Source organism: Spinacia oleracea, chromosome 5, assembly GCF_020520425.1.
Source record: "Spinacia oleracea cultivar Varoflay chromosome 5, BTI_SOV_V1, whole genome shotgun sequence".
NCBI classification, from domain to species: Eukaryota; Viridiplantae; Streptophyta; class Magnoliopsida; order Caryophyllales; family Amaranthaceae; genus Spinacia; species Spinacia oleracea.
In genome coordinates, this window is record NC_079491.1 from 36,932,080 (window position 1) to 36,946,081 (window position 14,002).

The window sequence follows — 14,002 nt, forward strand, 5'->3', positions numbered from 1 at the left end:
ATTATTAGATTAAGGAGTAATGGAGTATGAGTTGAATGAGTAGTTGAGTACCTAAGAAATTTGCAGTGAAGTGTATAGATCAATTAAGTCTCAATAAGACTATTGCATTTAATAAAGGTAGTTGACAAATTAATTAAAGAGAAATTAGGATAATTAGTTAAAAAAAGTAAAATAAATAATTAGTATATGGGAAGTTACTTGTTCATACTTCATAAGGAAGAGTAACTAATCTCCCAATTTTTAAAGGGTAGAGATTTTACCTGATTTCAGGTATTACAATTGATTTAAGGCTTTTTCGGCGATAGAAGTAATTCGTAAATTTAGATATATTTGATAAGATAGCGGTTAGTAGTAGAGGCAGCGGTTAAGTAACTTTTCTCAAACATTAAATATATAAGCATTCAAAGTGTAACGATTGTTGTAATAAAGTTTTAAACAATATAATTGCTTTTATATTATTTTATAATTTCAATCATTACTTTTTCCGAACACTCATAATATTAACGTCTATTTAGACAGTGAACTATTACCCTATGACAGCAAACCGCTGCTTAACCGTGACCTACTATTAGTTTACAACTACACACTACTCTGGCCCTGTTCGGCAAAATTAGCGGTAGCGGGTAGCGGTTAGCGGTTGAGTAGCGGGTAGCGGTTCGAGTAGCGGGTAGCGGTGAATGGTAGCGGGTAACGGTTAGCTGTCAAAGTAGCGGCTAACTGATATGTGTGTTCGGTAAAAGTAGCGGTTGATATTCTAAAATAAAATAAAAGGTAGAATATTTTTTAAAACTTTATTATAAATTTGTCAAAAGCTACCTTAAAAGCTATTAATTTTAACGTTTGACAAAAGTTACCCAAACGCTACCTCTACCGCTAACCGCTACCCAAACCGCTACCTTGCCAAACACTCACAAATTTTACAAGTAGCGTCTTGACTAGGTCAAAACGCTACCCACTACCTCAAACGCTACTGCCGAACACGCCCTCTGAGAACAAGTCGCAGCTTAACCGTTACCTACTATTAGTTTATCCCTACACACAGCCGTTGCTTAACCACTAAAGCTAACCTCTACTGCTAATTTTGTCAAACGGGGTCTTGTACTCATTAAAAATGGATTTTATTGATTCTTTTGCTAATAACTGATTTTTACTTATTTAAAAGGAGTAAATTTTTTTACTAATTTATATCCAACATTATTATTTTTTTGACATGAGAGGGCCTTGAGTAAGTCAAACTTTTATCCCTGATGCTCACTTTACTCTGGACCAAATCATGAAATCACGACCCAAATTACACGCACATTTCCGCTTTCCAGCAACAAATCCTAGCAAGTTTTGTCCCTGAACAAAAAATTATATTTAGAACATTGAAGATATGAAAATTATATACGTTTTGCATACTTTTGTGAGTTTGTCTCCATAAAAACCCCATCACTTCAATAATCGCTTGAAAGAACCTCCAATCTCTTAATTGCAATTTATCAGTCAGAGAACCTGTGCAGATGATAAGTGTCCATTTAGATTGGAAATGGCAAATTTTCTACTAGAAAAAGTTGTGGAATTAACCGAAGCAGACAACAGTATAACACTAACAAATGCAGAACAGTCAACTTAATAATATCACGTCTAAATTCAAATAGGATATAACAAGCAGCACACAAATTTAACGCCTCAGAAACAAATTACGACTGACAGATAAGATTTTAAAACAAGATATAGGAGCTGCTGTGTCACTGCTTAACATAACCACCACCACGAGAGCGTAACCTCACTAGTTTCACCAATAAGCTAAAGTTACAGCATGCAACTACATGTTATAAAATGGAGTTGGGAAATTTAACATCTGGTTTTTTCTTTACTCTAACAGTAAGCTGTAGGTAGAACAGGAGGAAAAGAGGGTATATTTTTCCTGTGCTGAACCTGATGAATGTTCATCAGTCTCTTTTGCATATTGATCGGTACACTTAACTGTATGTAATTTACGCCCCTTGGTTCTGCTGAAAAATCGATGTAAAGACTCTTTCAAACAATGATAAGGAACTTAAAAAGTTTAACTTTTGACAAATCAATACTTGCTCCACGAATTTGCCACAACAGGCGTCCAAAGTTAATCTACTCTGTATTGTTAAAATATGTCACTTATAAGTTAAAAGAACTGCCCCTTTTAATCAGTCAAAGTCAAGCTAATTATATAAGACCTGCCCATCCAGGCACTACATACAATTCCCCAGTTGAATATTTTTCACAATCCATAATCATCCAAAACCGATAACTAGAGCAATGGACTCAAACACTAACCAGCTTCACTTTATCCTTATTCCTTTATTAGCACAAGGTCATATGATCCCCATGACAGATATAGCATTTCTGTTAGCCAAACAAGGTATGGTTGTAACTCTTGTTATGACCCCACTCAATGCTTCTAGAAATGCCGCTCGCATCCAACGTGCAGCAGACTCGGGCTTACAAATTAGGATCCTGGAAATTCCTTTTGTATGCCAAAAGGTAGGGCTCCCCGAAGGATGTGAAAATCTAGACATCATTCCTTCACGTGATATGATCAAGAATTTCTACAAAGCAATGGATGAAATGCAAATACCATTGGAAGAGAATCTACAAAGGTTGAGCACCCCAGCAAGTTGCATAATTTCTGATAAATGCCTCTCTTGGACATCAAAAACTGCTGAAAAATTCAAAATCCCTAGGGTTGTTTTCCATGGCATGAACTGCTTCTCACTCTTAGCCTCACATAACATAAAGCTCCATAACACTCACCTATCAGTTTCTTCCTCGTCACAACCTTTTTTAGTGCCTGGAATGCCCTACAGAATTCAGATAACAAAAGCACAGCTACCAGGATCATTCGTAGCTTTGCCCGACTTGGAGGATATTAGAGACCAGATGCGAGAGGCCGAATCAAGAGCGTTCGGGGTCATAGTCAACAGCTTCAGTGATTTAGAGCATCAATGCATTCAAGATTACCAAAAAGCAATCAATAAAAGGGTGTGGTGCATTGGATCGGTTTCTCTATGCAATAAGGAGGTCAAAGACAAATTTGAGAGAGGTAACAATGCCTCAATCAGTGAAAATGAATGCTTGGAGTGGCTGAACACTGTTAAACCAAAATCTGTTATCTACGTGTGCCTCGGTAGTCAGTGCCGCTTAGTTCCATCACAGTTGATAGAACTTGGCTTAGGTCTAGAAGCTTCTAATCGTCCATTCGTTTGGGCAATAAAAACAGGAGAAAAGCGGGAAGAGCTTGAGAACTGGTTAGTACAAAGTAAATTTGAAGATAGGATACAAGGAAGGGGGCTTCTGATCAAAGGTTGGGCACCACAAGTGCTAATACTATCCCACCCATCAATAAAAGGATTCTTAACGCACTGTGGATGGAATTCGACAATAGAAAGCATTTCTAACGGAATACCGATGATAACTTGGCCTCAATTTGCAGAGCAGTTTCTGAATGAGAAACAAGTGGTGGACATTCTACAGATTGGTGTCCGGGTGGGCGTTGATATCCCAGTTCGGTTTGGGGATGAAGAGAAGACCGGGGTGTTGGTCAATAGACATGATATAGCAACTGCAGTTAACATATTGATGGATGGGGGAGAGGAAGGAGAAAAGAGAAGAAAAAGAGCAAAACGACTTGAAGAGATGGCAAGGAAGGCTGTCATAGAAGGAGGATCATCTAATAATGATCTCTCACTTTTGATACAAGAAATCAAGGAACATTCCATTCTATCTATTGTGTAAGTTTCAAATTGTAGAAGTGTTTTCATTCCTCAGTTAAGTATTTTCGAGTTGCTAAGCCACATGATTAGGATAGAACCTTGCCCAGCAACTCGAGCTGATCCTGATCACTTTTACAATGTACTACAATGCTTAAAAATCGAACTTTATTTAAGTACGACAGTCTTAGTAACATAACATATTAACATGTAGTGTGTACAGTCGAGTTTAATGATTTGGCGAATATAAGAATGACGAATTCACGAGTTCTCCTTTTTTACCTCTTTTGGTGGAAGCTAGAAAGGGGAGTCAACAAACACCAAATAAAACACCAACACTAAAGAATCATGTTTTGGTCCCAAATCATAAAGTTTAAAATTTCAAGTACAAAAGCTAAATATTTGGACACTAAGGTCCAAAATACGGTTCTTCGCACCTTTTTCTACCCACCCAAAGTGAGAGCAAAACAAAGTACATAATGCTAGACTTGGACAAACAACAATAACAATAATAAAACCAAATCCTTATTCACAAATTGGGTTCGGCTACATGAACCAAGAATCTATCTCATGTGAATATGTGATCCATTGTGGTCTTCCAAACCCATTTTGTTCATCTCATGTTTGAAACTCCCTAAATCCAAGTCATATTTGGCCTCCCTTAGTTACCAAACTTGGACAAACAAGATAATTATACAAATTACATTATAAAGGGTTAAATTCAAGTGAATCATATGGTATAGTTTCATTTCATGCCACCTCAAAAATAGTTCCAAATAATTGAACTAAAGATTGTGATATTGATGATTAAACAACTGCCAACTTATCTAACAAAATAAACACAATTTTGATGAGCAGTATTTATTGTCGACATTTCGATATCGATCCCATAAGCTTCTAATCATCAAATTTTGAGCTAAAACCAATAAATTAGAAATACAATCTCAATTAAAATCATTCAAATTCATCCCAAACGCACATAATTAAACCCTGAATAATCAATTTTTATAAGTCGTAAAATCCAAAAATTCTACAAATTGAGCAGTAGAGTTAGTGAGATAGTGACATACCATTGAAGCCATGACCAAGCGGATAGAGGGGCTGAACAATTCCAACTTCGTTTTTGACAGTTTTCCTCGTTTTTCAGCGGCGTCCTGTTTATCTCAGGAGTGCTAGAAAGTTAAAACATCCTCTTCTGGGTTATACGGAGTATACAAATTTTTCAAACAGACGGACTGACCGTCAGACCACCCGACCCATGAGTGGGTCGCGGGTCAGTTCTCGGATCGTGGGTTGTCATCGGAGTTGTGTATAAATTCTGTTTTTGGAAGTTATTTGTTCCATTTTCAAATCACCGCTTATTCATTTTCTCTCTCTTCACAACTGCTCTGCCTCTCTTTCTCCTCAAACTCTCCGTCTCTCCGGACCTCATCGCCGCCGCCCGTCCGGACCTCAACATCGGCGCTGTCCACTTCCTCGTCGCCGCCGATTTTCACTTCCTTTTCGCTGCCGCCGTCTTCTTCCTCTTCGTTGTCGCTGTCCTCTTCCTCTTCGTTGCCGTTGTCCACTTCCTCGTGTTGTCTCAGAGGTAAATCTTCTATTCGTTAATTCTTCTTGAGATTTCTCAGCAGCTCGTGTTGATTTTAATTTTTGTTTGTTTTTGGTTTCGATTAGGTTTTCGACTGGTGTTTGACTGGTTGTTGTTCCTCTACTCTATTGCTGCATAATTTATCCTTCATTCATCTTTGGTAATTCTTCTATCTCTCTCCTCCATTATCTTTAATCTCCTCCATCTTCTTCATGTTTTCAAGTTTGAATCGCAATATCTAGGGTTAGGTTTTGGTGTAATTAAGAGTACTGTACGATTTTCCAGTTGATAATTTGAAGTTTCTCTGTCATTTCTTCTTCTTTTTGTTCAATTTGTTCATAATTTAAAGTTCGTTTTCGTGTTTTTTTAGGTTTTTGTAACTGCGAGATTTAGTTTACTAATTCATGATGTTATCAACCTGTAGATGTTTTAGTTTAGAATTTCGTGTATTTAGTTAAGATAACAGTATTTTTAGTTTTGATCTTCGTCATATTTTCCAATTTATTTTTGTTCAACTGTACACATGAATTAGTTTTGTATTTGTTGTTATTAGTTTAGTAATGACATTCATTAGTTAAGTTTTTAAACAAATTAGTGATTTATTAAAATTAAAAGTTCGTTGATAAATTAGTTAGTTTTTTATCCAATTAGTTAACTATTTTTACGAGTTAGTGATTCTTTTAAAGCAATTAGTTAAATCTGACATTCATAAATTAAGTATTAAACGAATTAGTTATTTATTTAATTTCAAACTTTCCTGACCAATTAGTTTAGTTTTTTGACCAATTAGTTAATTGCATAATCCAATTAGTTAACTATTTTAACCAGTTAGTGAAACATTCAAAGCAATTAGTTACACAATGAGATTGTTTTGTTTTTTAATTTGTTTAGTGTTTTAATTGTTATGTATACTGTTTATGTTCATTACACATTTTTTCATTCTTTTTATTTGCGTATTGCAATTTTTTGAACTACATTCATTTATAGTTTCAGTTCACAAAATGAGGTCGAAAAACGCTAACAAACCATCTGATTATCATGATGCTGGGAAGTCGAGTCAAGATGTGGAAGCTAGTGCGAGGCCGAGTGAAGATATTCCAGCTAGTCCAAAGCTGAGTGCAGATGAGAGGAAAGTAGGAAGAGGGTCAAAGAAGTCCAAAGTTAAATTAGAATATACGGAAGATGGCGGGGAAGTTGTAGAGTTGGATAGGTATTACTATTTTTTATTTATTTTTAAACTAATTGCCTTTGCTTTGAAACAATAATTTTACCTGTATGAAGTAGTTATGGAATTAAAATAATTAGTTAACCTTAAAACATAATTAGTTAAAAATTGATTTTGCAATTATCATAACCTATTTTACATTTACTTAACTTTTTTTCATCATTTAGTTAACTTTTGATCGCAATTAGTTAAATATTTTTCATTAATTAGTTAACCTTTTTTTTAAAGAATCTTTCCAATAGTTTCATATTCAGCTTTTCATCATTTAGTTAACCATCAAATAATTAACTTTTTCCATTAATTAGTTAACATATTTCATCAATTAGTTAACCTATTGCATGAAATAGTTAAGTTTTATCTTTAATTAGTTAACATTTTTCTTCAATTAGTTAACTTTTTGAAGTAATTAGTTAAATATTTACATTAATTAGTTAATTTTTTTCAGCAATTAGTATATCAATTAGTTAAGCAATTAAAATATTCAGTTAATCTTAAAACACAATTAGTTCAAAATTGATTATGTAATTATCTTTTCAAAGTTATGAATGTCATGCATTTAGTATAACTGTTTTCTTTTCTTCCTTTAACATATTCTTTGTTTTAAATTCTTTTGTTTTGTGTAGGGGTTACAAACTAAGTTGTAGACCAGAGGTGTTGATTAATCTTCTTGATATTATAAAGAAGAATGATAACAAAGTGAAAGCTATTAAAGAAATTGGTTTTGGTGGTTTGTTGAGTATTCGACTTCATGACATCAACACACGCCTTGTTCCATGGCTACTTCAGAATTTTAATTGTGTTGGTCATATGCTCTAGTTTAGAAAAAATCATAATGCTCAGTTATATGACTATGATGTCTATTACGTCTTTGGCTTGTCATGGAACAAGGATGTTGATGTTTAAGAGACGCCAAGAAAGCGGGTTGAAGGAGATGCCAACCATGCAATGATTCAGAGATGGAATGAGAAGTTCCACAAGAAACCAACTGTGCAGGCTCCCACCTTGGCGAAGTTGGAATTTTTTTTGACAACAAATGAGTGTGGAGATGAATTTAAACGTGCCTTTGTGGTATATGTTTTAGGTAAAATATTTCTAATTTTTTTTGGTGCTCAACTTATTTACTTTTAACAGTAAGTAGGTAGTTAACTATTTACATTAATTAGTTTACCTTTTTCATTAATTAGTTAACTTTTTTAACAATTATTTTACTTTTTTTATCCATTAGTTAATTTTTTCATCAATTAGTTAACCTATTTTACAATTAGTTAACTTTGTTTATCATTTAGTTAACATTTTACATCAATTAGTGAACTATTTTTATTAATTAGTTAACCTATTTTTTTAATGAAATACCTATAGTTTCATATTCAGCATTTCATCAATTAGTTAACCGATTTCATAATTTAGTTAATCTATTTCGTAAAATAGTTAAAATTTTTCATCAATTAGTTAAATTATTTCATAAAATAGTTTACCTTTTTTCAGCAATGAGTATTGTTGACTAATTCCTTTGCTTGCTTAACTAATTTCTTCTTAGTGTAATTGATTGAAATAAATGGTTAAATAATTGATGTAACTGCTTTACTTATTGGTTTATGTAATTATCTAATTGTTTTTATAGGTGTCTTTTTGGCTCCTACGTCTAACCGTTTGTTAGACATCAAAGTTCTCAAGGCTGTTGAGGATGTTTCACAGATTGTGAAACAATGTTGGTGTAAATATGTGTTACACCACCTTGGTTCGGCTGTCGAGAGGTGGAAAGAGAGCGCCAAGAATGACAAAGTTGGTGGCTGTCTTCTATTTTTGGAGATAACTTATCTCCAAAGGTCGTTATTTCGGGGTGTAGTCCCCCCTAAGGAAATCCCACTTGTTCAACATTGGAATGATGAACAAGTGACTGAACGTCTGGTCCCCGAGGAGAAGATGGGTTTTGGGGTAACTTTTGTTGATATAACCAGCTATCCCGTGTCTAAGACTTTTGATGATTTGTTAGGGGGTCTTAACCCTATCAAACTCGAGGTTCCTGAAGCTCCTGCTGCTCCTGCTGCTTCTGCTAAACCTTCGGAATGTGCACCGGATAATTCCCAAGCTGATCGAAGCAGGATTATTGAGTTCCATATTCCGGAAAGTCTTCAAACTGATGCTGAAATTCAAGATACCTGTGATGATGTAAGTCGTGATTATGTTCATATTTATTTTTGTTGTATTGTTTTTTTTAATGAATCTTGTTACTTCCTCCGTTTTTGAAAGTTCTTTACGCTTTGGAATACGTGTCCAAAACATGAAAACTTTGTCCGTAAATTATCACTATTATATACATCAAAACGTTACATGTAAAATCTTGTTGGATTGGTCTCGATATGTATTTTCATAATATCAACTTTTTATAATTTTTTCACGTACGAAATTGGATATATTAGTAGTTAAATATTGCATTGGAGTCCGTGCAAATAGTAACTGTAAAGAACTTTCTGAAACGGAGGTAGTAATAGTTAACCTCTTTTGTCAATTAGTTAACCTTTTTTTTTCAACTAGTAAACCTTTTTTTTCAATTAGTTAACCTATTTCACCAATAGTTAACCTTTTGCTTAAATTAGTTAACTTTTTACAGCAATTAGTTAACTTTTTCCATCAATTAGTTAACAAATGTTACTTGTTTTATGAATTAGTTAACCTATTTCAGCAATTAGTTATTTTATTTCATCAATTAGTTAACTATTTTTTCTCTATAAGTTAACTTATTTTTTTAATGAATCTTTCCAATAGTTTTATATTCATCATTTCATCAATTAGTTAACTTATTTCATCAAATAGTTAACCTTTTTCCTTCAAATAGTTAACCTTTTCTTTCAAATAGTTAACTTTTTACAGCAATTAGTTAACTTATTTGTTTTATGAATTAGTTAACCTATTTCATCAATTAGTTATCTTTTTCCATGAATTATTTAATTATTTAGATAATTCAATTAGTTAACTATTTAGCTGTTGTTTTCTTTCCTAATTTTTTTTTGTGTGAAGGAATTGCAATTAGCAATGAAAATATATTTCCGTGATTTATATGTTGTGTCCAGTTTCCGTAAGGACCGTATAAATCTGTTAAAGAGTAGGCGACAAGAATTGTCAGACAGTCCAGGATATAATGATTCTATGTTTTTGGAGATTATTGACTCAATTGTTGCCTATGCTGAACACTTGAAAAAAGAAAACAATATTTTTGATGATGATGCTCGTTGTGATAACGCTGGTGGTGGTTCTGTTGAGAAGTCTCCTTCTCATGTTGGTGCTGGTGATAAGGGTCCCGGTGATAAGGGGCCTGGTGATAAGGGTCCAATTCAGAAGAATGTTATTGGTTCTGAAAATGTTGCTACCAAAGCTGCTGAACCTGAACGAAAAGCTAGGAGTTTTTATAGCAGTCTTCCCATTGGTTCTGCTACAGAAGACGTGCACTGCATATCTGACTTAATGGAGAGATTTCCAAAGACCCTCGGTCGTCTGAGGAAACTAGAAAAAGAAGTTATTGATTTCTGTTTCTTGGATGATGAGGTACTTGATCAAAGGTAAGTTAACATTTAGTTATATTTTGACATAAATTAGTTAACTATATATGTCATTTAGTTAAGATTTTTCATGAAATATTTTACATAATTCATTATTTTACTTATTTATTTGTTTTAATTTTTGTGTAACAGGGTTGAAATTTTTGTTTTTGGGATGCTTCACAAAATAACAAGGGAGGAAGTCTTCCCTGGGATGCACTCAGGAACCAAACATTGCACTTCCTCCCTTGTTATTTTGTGAAGCATCCCAAAAACAAAAATTTCAGCCTTGTTACACAAAAATTAAAACAAATAAATAAGTAAAATATTGAATTATGTAAAATATTTCATGAAAAATCTTAACTAAATGACATATATAGTTAACTAATTTTATGTCAAAACATAACTAATTGTTAACTTACCTTTGATCAAGTACCTCATCATCCAAGAAACAGAAATCAATAACTTCTTTTTCTAGTCTCCTCAGACGACCGAGTGTCTTTGGAAATCTCTCCATTAAGTCAGATATGCAGTGCACTTCTTCTATAGCAGAACCAATGGGAAGACTGCTATAAAAACTCCTAGCTTTTCGTTCAGGTTCAACAGCTTTGGTAGCAACATTTTCAGAACCTTCAATATTCTTCTAAATTGGACCCTTATCACCAGGTCCTTTATCATCGGGACCCTTATCACCAGTACCAACATGAGAAGGAGACTTCTCAACAGAACCACCACCAGCGTTATCACAACGAGCATCATCATCAACAGTATTGTTTTCTTTTTTCAAGTGTTCAGCATAGGCAACAATTGAGTCAGCAATCTCAAAAAACATAGGATCACTATATCCTGGACTATCTGACAATTCTTGTCGCCTACTCTTTAACAGATTTATACGGTCCTTATGGAAACTGGACACAACATATAAATCACGGAAATATATTTTCATTGCTAATTGCAACTCCTTCACACAACAAAAAAAGAAAAATATTTAGGAAAGAAAACAGCAGCAAAATAGTTAACTAATTGAATTATCTAAATAATTCATGGAAAAATATAACTAATTGATGAAATAGGTTAACTAATTCATAAAACAAATAAGTTAACTAATTGCTGTAAAAAGTTAACTATTTGAAGGAAAAGGTTAACTATTTGATGAAATAAGTTAACTAATTGATGAATATGAAACTATTGGAAAGATTCATTAAAAAATAAGTTAACTTATAGAGAAAAAATAGTTAACTAATTGATGATATAAAATAACTAATTGCTGAAATAGGTTAACTAATTCATAAAACAAGTACTCCCTCCGTCCCTTAATCCTCGCACCGCTTTCCTTTTCGGGTCGTCCCTTAATACTTGCACCGCTTCTATAAATGGAAATCTTTACCAATATTATATTATTTCTCACACTTACCTATTACCCCACCTACACCCATACTCCCTACAAAAAATCATTTAAAAATCATCATTCCCTACTCACCACTTCCCACCCTTACACATTTCCCACTAACTATATTAAAAAAATATCCCACTATCAACTAACACCCATTAAATTAATAAGTCAATTCAAATGTCTTAAACTCCGCACCGGTCAAACCGGTGCGAGTATTAAAGGACGGAGGGAGTAACATTTGTTAACTAATTGATGGAAAAAGTTAACTAATTGCTGTAAAAGTTAACTAATTTATGCAAAAGGTTAACTATTGGTGAAATATGTTAACTAATTGAAGAAAAAGGTTTACTAATTGATAAAAAAAGGTTAACTAATTGACAAAATAGGTTAACTATTAAAAAGATTCATTAAAAAAACAATACAACAAAAATAAATATGAACATAATCATGACTTACACATCACAGGTATCTTGAATTTCAGCATCAGTTTGAAGACTTTCCGGAATATGGAACTCAATAATCCTGCTTCGATCAGCTTGGGAATTATCCGGTGCACATTCCGAAGGTTTAGCAGAAGCAGCAGGAGCTTCAGGAACCTCGAGTTTGATAGGGTTAAGACCCCCTAACAAATCATCAAAAGTCTTAGACACGGGATAGCTGGTTATATCAACAAAAGCTACCCCAAAACCCATATTCTCCTCGGGGACCAGACGTTCAGTCACTTGTTCATCATTCCAATGTTGAACAAGTGCGATTTCCTCAGGGGGGATTACACCCCGAAATAACGACCTTTGGAGATAAGTTATCTCCAAAAATAGAAGACAGCCACCAACTTTGTCATTCTTGGCGCTCTCTCTCCACCTCTCGACAACAGAACCAAGGTGGTGTAACATATATTTACACCAACATTGTTTCACAATCTGTGAAACATCCTCAACAGCCTTGAGAACCTTGATATCTAACAAACGGTTAGACGTAGGAGTCAAAAAGACACCTATAAAAACAATTAGATAATTACATAAACCAATAAGTAAAGCAGTTACATCAATTATTTAACCATTTATTTCAATCAATTACACTAAGAAGAAATTAGTTAAGCAAGCAAAGGAATTAGTCAACAATACTCATTGCTGAAAAAAGGTAAACTATTTTATGAAATAGTTTAACTAATTGATGAAAAAAGTTAACTATTTTACGAAATAGATTAACTAAATTATGAAATCGGTTAACTAATTGATGAAATGCTGAATATGAAACCATAGGTATTTCATTAAAAAAAATAGGTTAATTAATTGATAAAAATAGTTCACTAATTGATGTAAAAAGTTAACTAAATTATAAACAAAGTTAACTAATTGTAAAATAGGTTAACTAATTGATGAAAAAATTAACTAATGGATAAAAAAGGTAAAATAATTGTTAAAAAGGTTAACTAATTAATGAAAAAGGAAGAAAAATTAATGAAAAAGGTAAACTAATTAATGTAAATAGTTAACTACCTACTTGCTGTTAAAAGTAAATAAGTTAAGCATCAAAAAAAATTAGAAATATTTTACCTAAAACATATACCACAAAGGCACGTTTAAATTCATCTCCACACTCATTTGTTGTCAAAAAAGACTCCAACTCCGCCAAGGTGGGAGCCTGCACAGTTGGTTTCTTGTGGAACTTCTCATTCCATCTCTGAATCATTGCATGGTTGGCATCTCCTTCAACCCGCTTTCTTGGCGTCTCTTAAACATCAACATCATTGTTCCATGACAAGCCAAAGACGTCATAGACATCATATTCATATAACTGAGCATTATGATTTTCTCCAAACTAGAGCATATGACCAACACAATTCAAATTCCGAAGTAGCCATGGAACAAGGCGTGTGTTGATGTCATGAAGTCGAATACTCAACAAACCACCAAAACCAATTTCTTTAATAGCTTTCACTTTGTTATCATTCTTCTTTATAGCATCAAGAAGATTAATCAACACCTCTGGTCTACAACTTAGTTTGTAACCCCTACACAAAACAAAAGAATTTAAAACAAAGAATATGTTAAAGGAAGAAAAGAAAACAGTTATACTAAATGCTTGACATTCATAGCTTTGAAAAGATAATTACATAATCAATTTTGAACTAATTGTGTTTTAAGATTAACTAAATATTTTAATTGCTTAACTAATTGATATACTAATTGCTGAAAAAATTAACTAATTAATGTAAATATTTAACTAATTACTTCAAAAAGTTAAATAATTGAAGAAAAAGGTTAACTATTTGATGAAATAGGTTAACTAATTAAAGAAAAAACTTAACTATTTCATGCAATAGGTTAACTAATTGATGAAATAGGTTAACTAATTAATGGAAAAAGTTAACTATTTGATGGTTAACTAAATGATGAAAAGCTGAATATGAAACTATTGGAAAGATTCTTTAAAAAAAAGGTTAACTAATTGCGGTCAAAAGTTAACTAAATGATGAAAAAAAAGTTAACTAAATGTAAAATAGGTTATGATAATTGCAAAATCAAT

General features: G+C 33.1%; 2 protein-coding genes and 1 long non-coding RNA gene across 6 annotated transcripts; 2 read left to right on the forward strand and 1 right to left on the reverse strand.

The window, feature by feature from the left end:
* Positions 1-1,096: 1,096 nt before the first annotated feature.
* Positions 1,097-4,938, reverse strand: LOC130460683 (uncharacterized). Its single transcript, XR_008920663.1, has 2 exons — positions 4,802-4,938; positions 1,097-1,494 (listed from the first exon to the last, which is right to left on the reverse strand). It is a non-coding gene; the product is annotated as an uncharacterized lncRNA (long non-coding RNA).
* On the forward strand, positions 1,568-4,312 carry LOC110788570 (UDP-glycosyltransferase 73D1-like). The gene has a single exon (XM_021993196.2). The coding sequence runs from the start codon at positions 2,281-2,283 to the stop codon at positions 3,754-3,756; it is 1,476 nt and encodes a 491-aa protein (XP_021848888.1). The 5' UTR covers positions 1,568-2,280; the 3' UTR covers positions 3,757-4,312.
* Positions 4,871-13,608, forward strand: LOC110779331 (uncharacterized). 4 transcript variants are annotated; one of them, XM_056828087.1, is made up of 5 exons: positions 4,871-5,319; positions 5,406-5,479; positions 6,307-6,529; positions 7,433-7,625; positions 8,166-13,608. In XM_056828087.1, exons 4-5 carry the CDS (start codon positions 7,490-7,492, stop codon positions 8,789-8,791), a joined length of 762 nt encoding a protein of 253 aa, XP_056684065.1. In that variant the 5' UTR covers positions 4,871-5,319; positions 5,406-5,479; positions 6,307-6,529; positions 7,433-7,489; the 3' UTR covers positions 8,792-13,608. The 4 variants fall into 4 exon arrangements, with proteins under 4 accessions (XP_056684065.1, XP_056684064.1, XP_056684066.1 ...); XM_056828086.1 differs by having other exon boundaries at positions 4,874-5,319; positions 7,168-7,625; XM_056828088.1 differs by having other exon boundaries at positions 4,874-5,319; positions 6,313-6,529; positions 7,168-7,625.
* The last annotated feature ends 394 nt before the right edge of the window (positions 13,609-14,002 follow it).

Bases quoted from the DNA above. Each gene is read 5' to 3' on its own strand.
- LOC110788570 (XM_021993196.2), top strand. From the start codon at position 2,281: ATGGACTCAAACACTAACCAGCTTCACTTTATCCTTATTCCTTTATTA.
- LOC110779331 (XM_056828087.1), top strand. From the start codon at position 7,490: ATGATTCAGAGATGGAATGAGAAGTTCCACAAGAAACCAACTGTGCAG. The intron at 7,626-8,165 runs GTAAAATATTTC...TTGTTTTTATAG, and splicing joins CTTTGTGGTATATGTTTTAG to GTGTCTTTTTGGCTCCTACG.